This window comes from Aspergillus versicolor (assembly GCF_001890125.1).
Source record: "Aspergillus versicolor CBS 583.65 unplaced genomic scaffold ASPVEscaffold_2, whole genome shotgun sequence".
Taxonomy (NCBI): Eukaryota; Fungi; Ascomycota; class Eurotiomycetes; order Eurotiales; family Aspergillaceae; genus Aspergillus; species Aspergillus versicolor.
The window spans coordinates 4,111,293-4,124,617 of NW_024467525.1; the positions used below are offsets into that span (position 1 = coordinate 4,111,293).

Sequence of the window (13,325 nt, forward strand, 5' to 3'; positions counted from 1 at the left end):
GAATTTCCCCCCACCGATAAACGATATCTTTGCTGCATGCTATCGATCACCAGCAAAAACACATCAGGTTGACCTCGGACTCCCATTCCCATGGAATGTCAAGCACACCACCATCCCAACATCTCTATTGTGATTGGCAACCTTGCAAGGATTATCCTTGCCCGTTTCTACAAGGCGCAGACTTAGTCGCACAGTCTTGGGTGACTTGCATTAGACCGGCCAGTCAAAGCTGATCTTGTAGATTTTGGTGACTGGCCACGGCACCATGTGGACACAACAACAGTCCATCCAGCTCCTTGCTCCTTGCCCCAAAGCCTGGCCTCTGGGATTTGTAATCGGGCGCTTCGGCGAACTTAACCCCGAATGGAAGGAAGTTGAAGAGGACCACAGCCTCAATGCGAATCGTTGCATTGCGACTTGCCCTCGACTCCAAGTCACCATTCTCCAAGTCTCATTGATGTGGATCCGACAGTGCAAGGCCTGGACGATCCCGCGCACTAAACGAGGTTTCCGAATTGGCCCGGGCGTTATCACTCTCTTCACCCTTGTATTCTTCATGTTGTTGCCAATACCAATGGAGAAACAGGCAGGAGAGGCATAATCATACCGACTATACACCGGGATCTAACCAGGGCAGCTTCGCTAAGCAGGCTGGAGCAAACTCACCTGTCAAGTTGTCACCTAAATAAACCACCCGATCCCGATCCTAACCTAATCCACGGAGATTGAGAACTCGCTGTTCGCTGCATTCCTGATTGCGGCCAACCGCAATCAGCGGATCTATACGCATTATCATTAGCATTCCCCGGCTCTGTGCCACCCCTTAAAACATCTCGTCCCGACTCCTCTCCGAACGCCTCGAGTCCTGGGCTGGCTGTGACGATCTCCTCGATTGGACACTCCGACGGAGACTAATGCAGTCAGGCTAGCCGACGTACATAAGCCCGTTGGCTTAACTGTCGTTTCATTTGTGGTCTCGTCGAATGTGCTCAAGTATGATTATGCGATGCTGCTATCCTTCTTTTCGTATATTCCTGCATACATATCGAGATCGCGGGTCCAGAGATGAGCCCAGAGCTGCGCGTACCGGTAATACCGAAGCGTGACTGATGGCGTGGTCGACAAGGGGGACTCTTCTTGTAACATGCGAGATAGAGAAGTGGAGCTATCCATTTTATTTCCACCGCCCCAGCCAAACTGCGCGATATTTATCTAAAAAAAAAAATCTGGGCAACGTAGTTTACTTAACTCAGTCCGTACCTGAATCAGTGACCCACTATTATTATCGTCTTGATGATAGGAAGATACCCGCAGGGTCGCAGACTCGCAGTTGCAAAATTTCGTCAGCTCGTTTGATTAACTATCGCGGTTGTTTGGGGTTAAATAGCTATGGAGCTGTCATATTGTATGATCCAGGTCTCCGTGGTTCCGGAGTGGTGCTTGTGCATATTCTTGAAGAAAAGATCTGAAAATAGATAAGATGAACTGGATAGCTTTCCGATAAACATTTCTGGGTGTTTTCGTTTAATTAGGTAGTGGGATGAAATTAGGTGATTACTCTCAACAGAATGGTATGATGTTGATAAGAGGGCAACGCCAACGCAGGAGAAAATAGCTTACCAAATCTTGACGTGCTGTTTTTAGAGAGCGAATTCAACGTCGCAAGTACTATAGAAATAAATATTATGTATTTCTGGACTCATTTTATCGGTAAAGGGCTTATACCGGCAATAACATATAACTGTGCGGATTGGGTGTAGTGACCATCGCTTCTATCTTGTAGCAAGAGAACGCCACTATAAAGAAGCCCAAAACCTGGTTTATTAATAGAATAATAGTGAAAATAACAGAACCACTCGAATGCATGATTTAAATTCCCAAGGCCTCGTTCGAAATGTAGTGACTTCCTCTAGCACAACGATAACCCGAAGCCTGTTTAATCCATCGAAACCCAGCAACACAAACACCCATTTGTCTAAGCTTCTGCTGGATTCTCTGTTCTTCACGTCTAGCCTTATCCTTCTCCTCCCGTTCTCTTCGTAACTCCTCCAACCTGGCGCGTCTCCTTAACTCCTCAAGACGTCGTCTTTCGCGTTCCCGTTTAGCCTCGTGGTCTGGATCGGAATCATCTTCTGGTGGCTCTGGGAGCTCTTGGAGTTCTTTCTCAGCCGTGTTTTCATTTTCGATGACTGTTTGATATAGCGATTCCGCTTCTTTCTCCGCTTGCTTATCTTGTTCCAATTGTTGCCAGACGTCATCTGATACTCCTGCATCCCGAGGGGCCGTATCCAGAACACTCCCAGAGGCTGGAGGGGGTGCATCTTTCTTCTCTTCTGTGGTTTCAAGCGCCACGGGTGGGCTTGACGTTGTTGTCGGCACTGGGTGTGCTGGTTTCTTATTGAAAGCCTGGCTCTGCATGAAGTCAGTTATAGGATTCTTAGGCGTTGACAGTGCCCTCGCTCGACTTGTTCGCTCTGATATCATGCCGTCGACCTTGCTCAGAATAAGCGTCTCAGATATGGAAAGCTCCCTGTTTTGCATGGAACGAAGAGCTTCGCCAAATATAGCTTTCCCTAGCGTCTGCACATCGCGCGCATTCGCCCAATTCGCCCCCTGAGCGAGTATAGAAAACCGATCCACAATTTGCCTACCAAATGTTGGTCCCTGTGACTCTAGTGCATCCATGTTGAAGTTTTTGACCTTGGACCGAAGTTTTGACTTTTTCTTCTGGAGAAATTTTGTAAGCAGTTGGAGGCAGTCGTTTGGTGAGAGACCTGCGAATTCAAGCTCTTCCGGGAAGCGACTGGTCAATCCAGGGTTAATGGTCATTAGGCAATTTATATCATTATCGTACCCAGCCAGGATTATGATGAGCTTCTGGAAGAACTTGGGCTTCGTGATACAATCCACAATCTCGTCCATGGCCTCTTTTGCGAATTGCCCTTCAGCGAGGCGGTACGCCTCATCGATAAGGAGCACCTTTCACAGTGCCTTCTCCAGTAGGTCCTGAGTTTTAGGCCCAGTATGTCCAATATATTCTCCTACTAGATCGGTTGCGGAGCTCTCAATGACTTCCGCAGAAGATAATAGACACATGTCGTAGTAAACCTTGCCCATCTTTCTAGCTGTGCTCGTTTTGCCGGTTCCTGGATATGGTAAGTGGCTGTACTTCGATTGTGTTAAGTCTTTAAATTGGCTTACCTGGTGGCCCGCGGAAAAGAATGTTGAAGGGAACCTGCTCTTTAGGGTCCATGTCCAAATCTCTCATATTTTTGACCGTCTGACGATAACCCTCAAGTTTGTTGACGATTGTCTCACACCCCACGATGTCCTGGAATAACATTGGGATGTTTGTTTCCGTCCGTTCTCCACGATCGTATTCGGGATCAAGGTCCTCCGGCTCTAATCGGTTCGAAGCAGAACATTTGGCCCCTGATGAACGCCGTTGCTGCTGGCGAATCTTGGCCCCATTCAAGAGAATATCGATTTCTCCCGCATCTCCAAAAGTTGGACGGTTACGCGCACGGGAAAGGATCTCCAAGGCCACCTTCCTCCCCTTGTTGGATACCTCAAACCCTTGCTGTTTTAATTTCAGATCTAGGATCTCTCCAAGCTCATCATCAGAGAAATCCTCAAATATGAATGCTGAATCCATCGGGAATCTCCGCGATAGCCCGGGATTTACGTTTTGGAACATGTCTGCCACCTGGTCCTGGTATCCAAGCAGTAACACACACCGATCGTCTCCAGGATTGCTCTGAACTTCTGCAACGACTGCGTCCACTACTGCTGTTTTGTACGGGTCTGTCTGGAAGCCACCTGCATTGCGGCTTCCACCGCCGGAAAGGCCGTAAGCCTCATCAATGACTAGGACTTTGCCTAAGGTGGAAGCCAAAATTCCTTTCGTGTTTTGTTCAGATTGTCCTAAAACACTACCCACAAAATCGGCAGGATTCTATGCTTGTCTTCCCTGTTCCAGGAGACCCTAGAAACACTCGATTCAAAGTAAATTCTACCAGAGGTTCCTCTTTGAGTTCACGCTCGTAGTTGCTTTGTATACTGTCAAGCAGAGCACGGACTGTATTCTTGACAGAGGCGAGTCCAATCATACCCTGAAGCTGTTTCCAAGCAGCACAGCTGTTCAATGCTTTGCTTGGCTCAGGGCCAATTAGATCCTCTTTAGTGAGAAGGAGGTCATCAGGGGAGACTTTTTTTCTTCGTTCGTGTGTAAGGCGTTTCGCCTGACGTTGGAGAATGGTCGAAAGAGTATTTTCCACCGTCCGGGCGTTTCCAAACCCTTCGTGACCTCGCTGTCTGCTAATCCGCCGAGCAACCATCCGACAATAGAGACTGCCCATCCCCTGTTCAGCTTTCATCCTTCCCTGAAACCTCTGATTGATCTGGTATTGGAGGATCAAACGTAATTCTGGCTCAGTGTAGTCCTCAAAAACGAATTCATGTGGGAATCGACTCAGCTGTCCAGGGTTATGAGCGAAGAATTTCTCCATCTGCCTTCGATAGCCGGCGAGAACAACAACAACCTTCCCGGTAAGCCTTTCAACCTCTGCAAGTAGGAAGTCAAGAACTTGAGTGCCATTTCCGCTTCCCTGTGCTAGTTGATAAGCCCCATCAATAAAAACCACACCCCCACCATCGTTGAGAATGTTGTTGATCTGTTTCTCGCAGCCTGACACGCCGCCATTTGCTAGACGAGACCCGGTGGTTTCTACAATGAAGCTACCAGGGATGATGCCCATGGATGTTAAGAATTTTGCATAAAGCCGCGCAACCGTTGTTTTCCCTATATTTTGGATCAGCAAACAAGACGCCTTGAGTGCATGATGGGTCTTACCAGTTCCCGGGTTCCCAAGCAACACCGATCCAAACCGTTCCCCTTTGAAGTCAACTTTCTGTCTCATGGCCGCATCCACTTGAGATTTGATAGCGAGGAATTTAGTTTTGATGCGCTCCAAGCCAATCATGGCCATCAACTTGTCTAGCTCCTCACTTTGTGCCCCCTCATATTGCTTTTGGTATTCCCAGTCCTGCTCAGCGGACGACAGGGCCTTTGAACCGTCTGAACCGTTGGTACTTTCTGACGACCCGGTATTACCGGCAGTGCCCTGAGGCGGCTCCTTGCTTGGGGATAGGTATTGCTCGCTGCTGCCATCAAATACTGGGTGATTTTGTTGGGGTTGTTCAGGGGCACGGGCTTTCAGCCGTTCGAGGTCCTGTCGCTGTTGCTTGAGGATTCGTTGTCTCTCTTCTTCGTCTTGGCTATCCTTTTGAAGCCGTCTTTCATGCTCAATTTCATCCTTGATCAGGGCAAGCTGATGGGCATAAGCCTTCTGTTTGGCCTCTCGGTCCAAATCGAGTTGCATATCTCTCTTGCGTCGGCGCTCAAGCTCCTTATCCTCTTCCGCACAGCGATAGCATGTGCTTCTCTGTTGGGAGCAGGGCCGTGTAAGCTTATGGTTGCGGGTACAAGTCCAATCTACTACTTTATGGCAGTCCATCTTCGAATGGTCGGACAGTTGATGGCACTTATGTGGACAGTCGTGTAATCCACAGCTTAGTTTCGTCCCGCTGTCATTCGTCAATGACTAGCACTGTGGAAAGCAGATAAGGAAGAACGTACCATGGTCGGTCACATCCTCCATCTGGACATAACGTATCGAAGTCATTGGAGGTTCCAAGTACCGCTGTTCGTTGAGGGTGTTGCTCGCATTTAACTGGAAGCCCATCATATAGGTGTCCATTCTCTTGAAGCTGGTTAATGAACGGTTTCCAGACTTCTTTGCCCTTTCGGCTTTTTATAAATGTTTTCGAGTTTCCAATCATAATTAGAACGTCTCGAGCTCGAGATAAGAGCACGTTCAACCGTTGCGGAGCCGACATAAAGCCGATGTCCCCATCCTTGTTGCTTCTGGTGAGGGTAGCAATCACGATTTCGCTCTCTTCACCTTGATAATTATCTTTCCTTTTAGTTAGCAATGGAGGCTATTTGGTAAATTTGCATTTGGGCCTTACCGATGGTGGACAATTTAATCGGGCGTTTGGCATGCCGAGCACTTGCCTGGGATATCAAGCCAGCTCGGACCAAATCATATGAATCTAGATCATTCAGTACAGGATCTGTATCTTTGAGAAGCTCCTCACGGAGCAGATGTAGCTGTCCAAGGTATGGTGTAAGGACGACTAGCTTGTCCGTTCCGTAGCCCTGCTGGCCAAGGTATTTAATAATTTTGAGAACGAGCTGTACCTCGAAGGAGTTCTGCTTGCTGCCTTTACCTCCAACATCATTTCTGTCTGAAACATCGCGTAGATTATTTTCTGCGTGAGTATGATCAAGAAAGATGACGCGATCTTGCAGTCCTCTCGGTGCTGGTCGGCTCAATGTCTTGTCATCGTCCAGCAGGTCGGGGTATGTGAGTTTTCGCACCAAGGAGGATATCTCGGGGACCATGCGGTGTTGCTTCGCGAGAGTAGAGTGAGGATATCCTGACTCCACAAGTCGCCCGAAAAGAGAACGATTCAGATCATACCCTGACCCCTTCTCCACCGATAAAGCGTAGTTGTTGATCTTGGGACGCAGTTGCTGATGGTCACCGATCATAATCAGTTTCTTCGTGTGGGGACCAAGAGCAGTAAGGACATGCGATTCAAGAATTTCACCAGCTTCTTCCAACAGCACGATCCCGGGCGAGATCGCACTGAGCTCTTTGGCGTTCATCGCAGCTGCAGTTGTCGTGCATCCGATTATCCGCTTCGATAGCAGGATATCACGGGTTTTCTCGTTCCACATCTCCGCAAGTTTCTCCTGACAGTTATCCATTCTTGTTATCAGGCTCTGAACCTTGGCCAATTGTTCTTCAAGGAGCATTTCGGTCCAGGTTTTTATTTTGGCTTGACGAGTTGACCCATCCATTTCCCACACTTGACGGGCTTGCTGATGAAGATGCTTGAGTGACAGCTTAGAATGGCTCTTTCCATGATACCATCGCTCGAACAGGTACTGTCCGGTGACAGACTCCCCATTTTCGCCAACAAGAGTCATCCCATCAAGCTCCACCGGTGGCATGAAAGCTTCAAAGAATGCAGGCTCTTCGAATTCTAGAAATTCCATGATGGTGGTGTAATTCAGTTTGAAATTCGAATATGCACTGAACGCCGTCTTGACTTCTTGCTCCAGAGCTTTGAATTTACCATTCAGCTCGTCAATTCTCTGCCACTGATCTGGGGTGCGATGATAGTTGGATTGCTGCGCAAAGGGTCCCGATGTCAGGGGCTCCGAATCGCATCAGAGAATCTTGAAATACAAGTTTGCTGACTTGTCATGTCTCGTCCGTTACGAGGGTGATGGATATCTTCCCAAGCTTCATCAGTCACGAATTGGCCATGGAAAGAGCGCAGCGGCTACTCCAGACGACTTGATGGTTTCCTTGGAAGAAACAATGGTGAGCTCGGCTACAGTATCCCATGCCGGAAAAGCCCTTACTGTTGAGCTTGGGGGAGAAATTGTCCCCCAGTCGGCCATGTTCGATTTGAAGACCAGGACATCCAAGAAGGAGTATGAGGATGTTCTCAAAGGAGAGCGTCCTAGACTTTGGTTGGCGCAAGTGCCCAATTTCGTGATCGGCTTCCACAAGAATGGAGTTTTTGACGACGTGCGCGTTGAAGACGTCCGCGAAGAAGTACGGCAATGGGAGAAGGACGAAGAAAGCAATCTACAGAAGCTGACCGGGCTAATAAAAATGTTGATTGCGTTTGTGCAGGGACAAGTAGATGGCACATTAGAAGTTGTATACCGTGGTGGCAGCTTAGAATTGAGGGAAGTTGGGGGTGTGGTCAATTGCTGTATACCGGACGAGATGAAGAGACGGTGGACACAGGGAACTTTTGATGAGACAAGAAATGATAGATGCAATGCGAGATGGAAGGGGGGAGTAGTGATAGAAGAGGAAGAGGAAGAGGAAGAAGACGAGGAGGGAATGAGAGAGTCAGGTGCCTGGAGTGGTGACTCGGACTCGGAGAAGGACTTCACGGCCTGCTCTGCTGCTTCGTGTGGCTACTGCGGCCACTGCGGCTATTGAGCAGTTTAAACAAACTTCACCAGGGCCTATGGAGTACGGGGTAGCTAACTAGGTAATCTCAATATCCAAATTATTTATACGAAAATAGCGTATGCCTCCGTCGTTAATGGTACGGAAGTGGGTGGCTTGGGAGTGAGTGCTACAATACTGGTCTGCCCTGTTGCAGTGACATCACAGCCCACGGTTGTACTTGCTTTGGTAAGTTCCACTAGTATTAACCCTATTATATCATTATACCACTACGTTAGGGGAGCACCCTTGAAGAACAATTTCATTCTTGTTCAAGAGCCCCCAAACATACGGATCCATCATCCTGCGGCTGAAAACATCCGAGTCCGCAGGGTCAACATTAAAATATAACTCTTCCCGGTAACCTTCAAGATCTATAGGGAATTGCAGGCCTTTCTCCTTCTGGCAGCACTCACAGGCAGGCGTACAATGGCCCTTCCGGTCTTCTGCCTCGTAGGAATTCTTGTCACAACAGCGACATTCTCGCACACAGCATCCGCCGGATTCCTTGCAGCGCGACACCAGCCAATCTGAAAGGTGCCAATTCCTGCACTGTTGCTGGGATTTCATCGCGCGATAGAGAGGTGACTTCTTAATCCGTTTTCTTGCTGATTCAAACGCGTCGATTGCCCTCTGGCGCTCTCCCTTGTTTTCCCTGAAACTGGCATGCAGGAACTCATAGCCTTCGGGTGGCTCGTCGCCGCCGGGAGGCTCTTCTGACGCTGGCTTCATATCTTCCATCATATACCAGAGAGACTTCCCACGTTGTCTTGAAATCCATATGAGCTCATCGTATATGAAATAGGACCGAAGACTCTCGCACTCGCTGCTGGATAGCCCGAAGCGTTCGTGTTGGATCTGGCGGAATCTCTGTGCTGTCTCCCGTTTTCCGGCCAGTTCAAGTGCGTTTTCAAGGCCTTGACAGAGCGGTCTGGATATGTTGCGGACCTTCAGCTTGAGAGACATTTTCGATGAGATAGCTCTAGGATACTTGTGAGTCAGAGTGGCGGGAGATGGGAGTGGAAAGAAGTTTTTATACAAGGTTTTAAGCCAGATATACATTCCGGCTTACCATGGAATGATATCTTACGACTAGCATCACGTAACAGGGTCTATAAGTTCAAGTGGCGTAAATTTCAGCATTAGTTGCGCTATATTCTCGTTTTCTAGATTGATTGAGACTGATTTCAGCTAAGATAGATATCAACCAAACAAACAGCATCTCTAAGTACCTTATAGACACTAGTAGTAGTTTAAGCTAGGCCCGTTAACCATTCTATTCATTCATCGTATGTTTTCTTCCCAACCCTTAGGGCAATACCTCTCAGCTGGAGAGATCTTCGGTCTCCATAGCCTACTTGCCGAGTCGTAGTCGGCCCAGTCGGGAGGCGGGGTAAGGAGTGATGGAATGAGGGGCAAGTCAGGTACGGTTTATACGCGGAATCTAAAGGGCAAGACCAGCTTCTCATTTGATAATACAGTCAGCAACAGGACAGCAGGTGGATAAATTGGATAAAAATCCGGGCGTCCATGCCCTAACCTAATCATGTGGCTACTGCAAGCTGTGCTATAAGTTGAGGATCAGCTGCACGGCGGGTGAGATTCTCCTCTTCCTTCTTTCATCTAGCTTGACGCTTTAAGCGACTTGGAAATCCTTTGGAAATGCCCGAAACAACCGATCCAAGTCAAACCCCCGGCGGGAAAGAGTTTGTTATCATCCAGGCAGACGGACTATACCCAGTGAGTCTTCCACATCGCGTCACCCGGCCAGGTGCCAACTTGCCGGAAACAGGATGACACAATCGAACAAGAGATACTGCGTGCAAATCTCCCAGAAGAGTGGAAAATCACCTACCTCCAACTCGACCTGTTCCCCATGGGCGTCCCGACGCCTAAACCATGGTCGGCCGTCCCCAAGGACCTGAGAGAGAAAGTCCACGGCATCCTCGTGCTGAAGATGGGCTTTACCGCAGAAGATCTCGCCTTGTTCCCACAACTGAAAGTGTAAGAAGTCCTTGCACCTTGCCTAGTAGGGTACTAACCTGATTCTCCAAAGCATCGTCCGGATGGGAGTCGGCTATGACCGTCTAGACCGGGTCGCCCTGGCCAAACGAAACGTCACTGTCTGCAATGTCCCTGGTTCGTCTAACCCCCCAACCCCCCTTTGTCAAGTCATTAGACTAAAGATACCAGACTACGGCACCGCCGAAATCGCCGATCACGCAATCGCCCTGGCTCTCTCCCTCCGGCGCGGGATCCTCTTCCACCACGAACTCCAGCGCGAACCACACATCGAACCATGGGCTGTAATCGACACGCCGCTCGTAGCACGTCTGCGAGACGCAACATTCGGCATCCTCGGTCTCGGACGTATAGGCACGGCGGCTGCACTCCGTGCCAAGGTGTTTGGTTGGAAGGTTATATTCTACGACCCCTATGTTGCGAACGGGTTTGATAAGGCCATTGGCGTTGAGAGGGTACGGGATATCGAGGAGCTGTTTCGGCGGAGTAGCTGTTTGAGTATCCATTGCTCGTGTACGCGGGAAACGCGCGATATGGTGGGCTGGGATTTGGTTGGGTTGATGCCGCAGGGATCGGTGTTGGTGAATACAGGCCGTGGGGAGGTGTTGAGTCTTGATGCTGTTGAGAGGGGGCTAAAGGAGGGGTTGTTGGCTGGGGCTGGCTTGGATGTTTTACCTGAAGAGCCGATACCTGAGGATAGAGTGCATTCGCTTGTGCGTGCGTATAGAAGGAAGGAGGACTGGTTGCTGGGTAGGCTGGTCTTGACCTGCCATACTGCGTTTTATTGCCCCGAGAGCTTTGATGAGATTCGGACGAAGAGTGTCGAGACCATGAGGGATGTGCTGATTGATGGGGGAAGCAGCAATGTGATATTACCCAGTATGAGTTAGCGATAGAATAGAGCATACAGATCGCAAGTGAGGTATCATTCATTGCGTACTCTGTATAAATTGACAACAAATATTGATATCTAAATCAAGCAATAAAAAGACTACCACATCTTCTCCCACCATCTCCTAGCCCAATGCATCTCCGCCAACTCAGCCCTCCGCCTCTCCTCCCACCCCCCATCCTCCCAAATGCGACACTCAGCATCAACCTCCGCCTTTCCAGAGACAATATCCGCCTCGGCGGGATTCACAAACTTCGTCTTATGCCAAACCTTCCAAAATACAAACATAACAATGAAGAACCCAATCGCAAAGTAACTGGTGATGAAGCCCTGCGTATCCCAGGGCGAAAATACATTGAATCCGTTGAAGAGCGTCACGGAGCCGCCCACGATCACCGCCAGGATGGCCCAGTAGGGCATCAGCGGTGCAACCCAGGGGAGATACGAGTGGCGGTCGATGTTCTGGGCGCGCAGGGCGCGGTACCAGAAGAGGAAGACGACGACCATGCACGTGTATGTGAGCACGAGACCGCAGGTGGTGAGGTCTATGAACCAGTAGAAGACCTCGACGGAGGAGGTATCGGCCGCGAGGTATGTGATGCATGTGAGGAGGGAGACGGTGAAGACGCAGTAGATGGGGACGCCGGTCTTGGTGCATTTGAGTAGGAACTTGGGGGCCTGGCCGTCCTTTGCGAGTGAGTAGAGGGTTCGGCTGGAGGCGTAGACGTATGCGTTTCCGCAGGACCAGCCGGAGAAGAGGATGAGGAGGTTGATGAGGTCGGGGAGGCCGTGGATGTTGAGGCGCTTGATGCCGATGACCCAGGGAGAGGCGGCGGCGCCACTGCTCTCGTTCTCGATGGCGCTGATTAGGTCCGGATCGTGAGAGTCGCAGATGATGCTGACGGCTAGGGTTCCGATTACGTAGAAGCCGACGATACGCCAGAAGATCATCTTGCAGACGCGCGGGATGGTGTATCGCGGGTTCTGGATTTCTCCTGCGGCGAGGGAGGGCAGATCTGGACCGGCGAGAGAGAAGGCAGCGTAGACCATCACGCTGAAGAGACCGAGAAAGCGACCGGTAGGGCCGTCAGTGTAGTATTCGTACATCACACCGTCAGTCCAGTGGCGGAAGCCGTAGGCGTCGTGGTTAGGGTTGCCGCCGACCATGGTGATGAACGTAAGAAGCACAAGCCCGATGATCAAGAGGACTTTGGTCGAGGCCATGATGAATTCGCTCTCTCCGTACCATTCCACGGCGACGATATTTAGGATAATACAGACGACCATTCCCATGGTGATCCACACGGCCGGGTTGACGCTGGTTGTCCAGTACGACATAATCGTTGCAATAGCCGAGTATTCAACACAGACTAACATCACGCCAGCGTAGAAGTACACCCATCCCCTGGACATATTAGTTGTGCATGAATTATTATAAAGCAAGGAACTTACATGGCAAATGCAAAAGCCGGGTCGACGTATCGGGCGGCCAGCTCAAAGATAGAGCCTCGGATGGGCAGGTATGCGCACATCTCTCCCACGCACAAGTAGCAAGGCCAGATGAACAAGAATCCATAGAGAAGGTATCCCAAGACGATTGAGAGAGGCCCGGACTCCTGCAGGTAAGCCCCGATTCCGACGAAGAGACCGGTTCCGATCGAGCCTCCAATGGCCATCAGCTGTACATGCCGGGAAGTCAGACCACGCTTGGTCTCGCCATACGGGGTTACCGTGCCCTCGGCAGTCGTGACGGGCTTTTCATCCGCAGGCGACGTTTTGTCCATGGTGGAGGTGCTCTGTAGCTGGTCTTCAGGCGAAGAGTCGCCCAGCGCGATGCGCCCATCTTATACCATACGCACTGAACCATAGGCGGCATCGGTATCGCCGCGACGGCCTGAAGCAGCAGTGATAAGTTATCAGATGTACAAGCACACTTAACCCGAAAAGGGAGGAGCTGGCGATGCTAGTGCTGCCAAGTGATAGCTTATCAGGGGCTGCCACGCGCGATTATTGAGCCGGAATCTTCATAGGCAAGGCGTGGAATTAATTAGTTAATCTTCGTATCTTCGGTGGGAAGAACGGCTGGACTCCTATTTCGAGTTTCCCAAGCTGATTGGCAGCATCGGCATTTTGTGCACATCCGGTAGGGGCTGATCTTCAGAGAACAATCCTGCACTGCTTCCCCGCATTGTCAACTTGCCGGAAAATGTCCGATGAATCCGGGGTCAGCTCTCAATGCGTATTCATATCATGTAATGCCAAGTGAGCAGCTATACCGGAAACTCTATAGTAACAGTTGGAGGAGTCAC

General features: G+C 50.0%; 5 protein-coding genes across 5 annotated transcripts; 2 read left to right on the top strand and 3 right to left on the bottom strand.

Annotated features, from left to right (window-relative positions):
* Positions 1 to 1,869: 1,869 nt before the first annotated feature.
* On the bottom strand, positions 1,870 to 7,126 carry GbpA (the record flags this gene model as incomplete). The annotated part of the gene is made up of 7 exons (XM_040816958.1): positions 1,870 to 2,979; positions 3,046 to 3,146; positions 3,202 to 3,879; positions 3,941 to 4,801; positions 4,853 to 5,586; positions 5,639 to 5,975; positions 6,031 to 7,126. 7 exons carry the CDS (start codon positions 7,124 to 7,126, stop codon positions 1,870 to 1,872), a joined length of 4,917 nt encoding a protein of 1,638 aa, XP_040665155.1.
* Positions 7,127 to 7,454: 328 nt separating this feature from the next.
* On the top strand, positions 7,455 to 8,093 carry ASPVEDRAFT_26212 (uncharacterized protein; the record flags this gene model as incomplete). Its single annotated transcript, XM_040809870.1, has 1 exon — positions 7,455 to 8,093. The coding sequence occupies one exon, from the start codon at positions 7,455 to 7,457 to the stop codon at positions 8,091 to 8,093; it is 639 nt and encodes a 212-aa protein (XP_040665156.1).
* Positions 8,094 to 8,276: 183 nt separating this feature from the next.
* ASPVEDRAFT_38822 (uncharacterized protein) lies at positions 8,277 to 9,106 on the bottom strand. Its single transcript, XM_040811784.1, has one exon. The coding sequence runs from the start codon at positions 9,066 to 9,068 to the stop codon at positions 8,325 to 8,327; it is 744 nt and encodes a 247-aa protein (XP_040665157.1). The 5' UTR covers positions 9,069 to 9,106; the 3' UTR covers positions 8,277 to 8,324.
* An 872-nt stretch (positions 9,107 to 9,978) lies between these two features.
* ASPVEDRAFT_50856 (C-terminal binding protein) lies at positions 9,979 to 11,014 on the top strand (the record flags this gene model as incomplete). The annotated part of the gene is made up of 3 exons (XM_040814388.1): positions 9,979 to 10,106; positions 10,159 to 10,241; positions 10,296 to 11,014. 3 exons carry the CDS (start codon positions 9,979 to 9,981, stop codon positions 11,012 to 11,014), a joined length of 930 nt encoding a protein of 309 aa, XP_040665158.1.
* A 101-nt stretch (positions 11,015 to 11,115) lies between these two features.
* Positions 11,116 to 12,800, bottom strand: ASPVEDRAFT_26215 (putative proline permease; the record flags this gene model as incomplete). Its single annotated transcript, XM_040809871.1, has 2 exons — positions 11,116 to 12,421; positions 12,469 to 12,800. The coding sequence occupies 2 exons, from the start codon at positions 12,798 to 12,800 to the stop codon at positions 11,116 to 11,118; spliced, it is 1,638 nt and encodes a 545-aa protein (XP_040665159.1).
* Between the last annotated feature and the right edge of the window lie 525 nt (positions 12,801 to 13,325).

What these genes read in the sequence shown, in the direction of transcription:
- ASPVEDRAFT_38822 (XM_040811784.1), bottom strand. Translation starts at nt 9,068, where the DNA reads ATGTCTCTCAAGCTGAAGGTCCGCAACATATCCAGACCGCTCTGTCAA.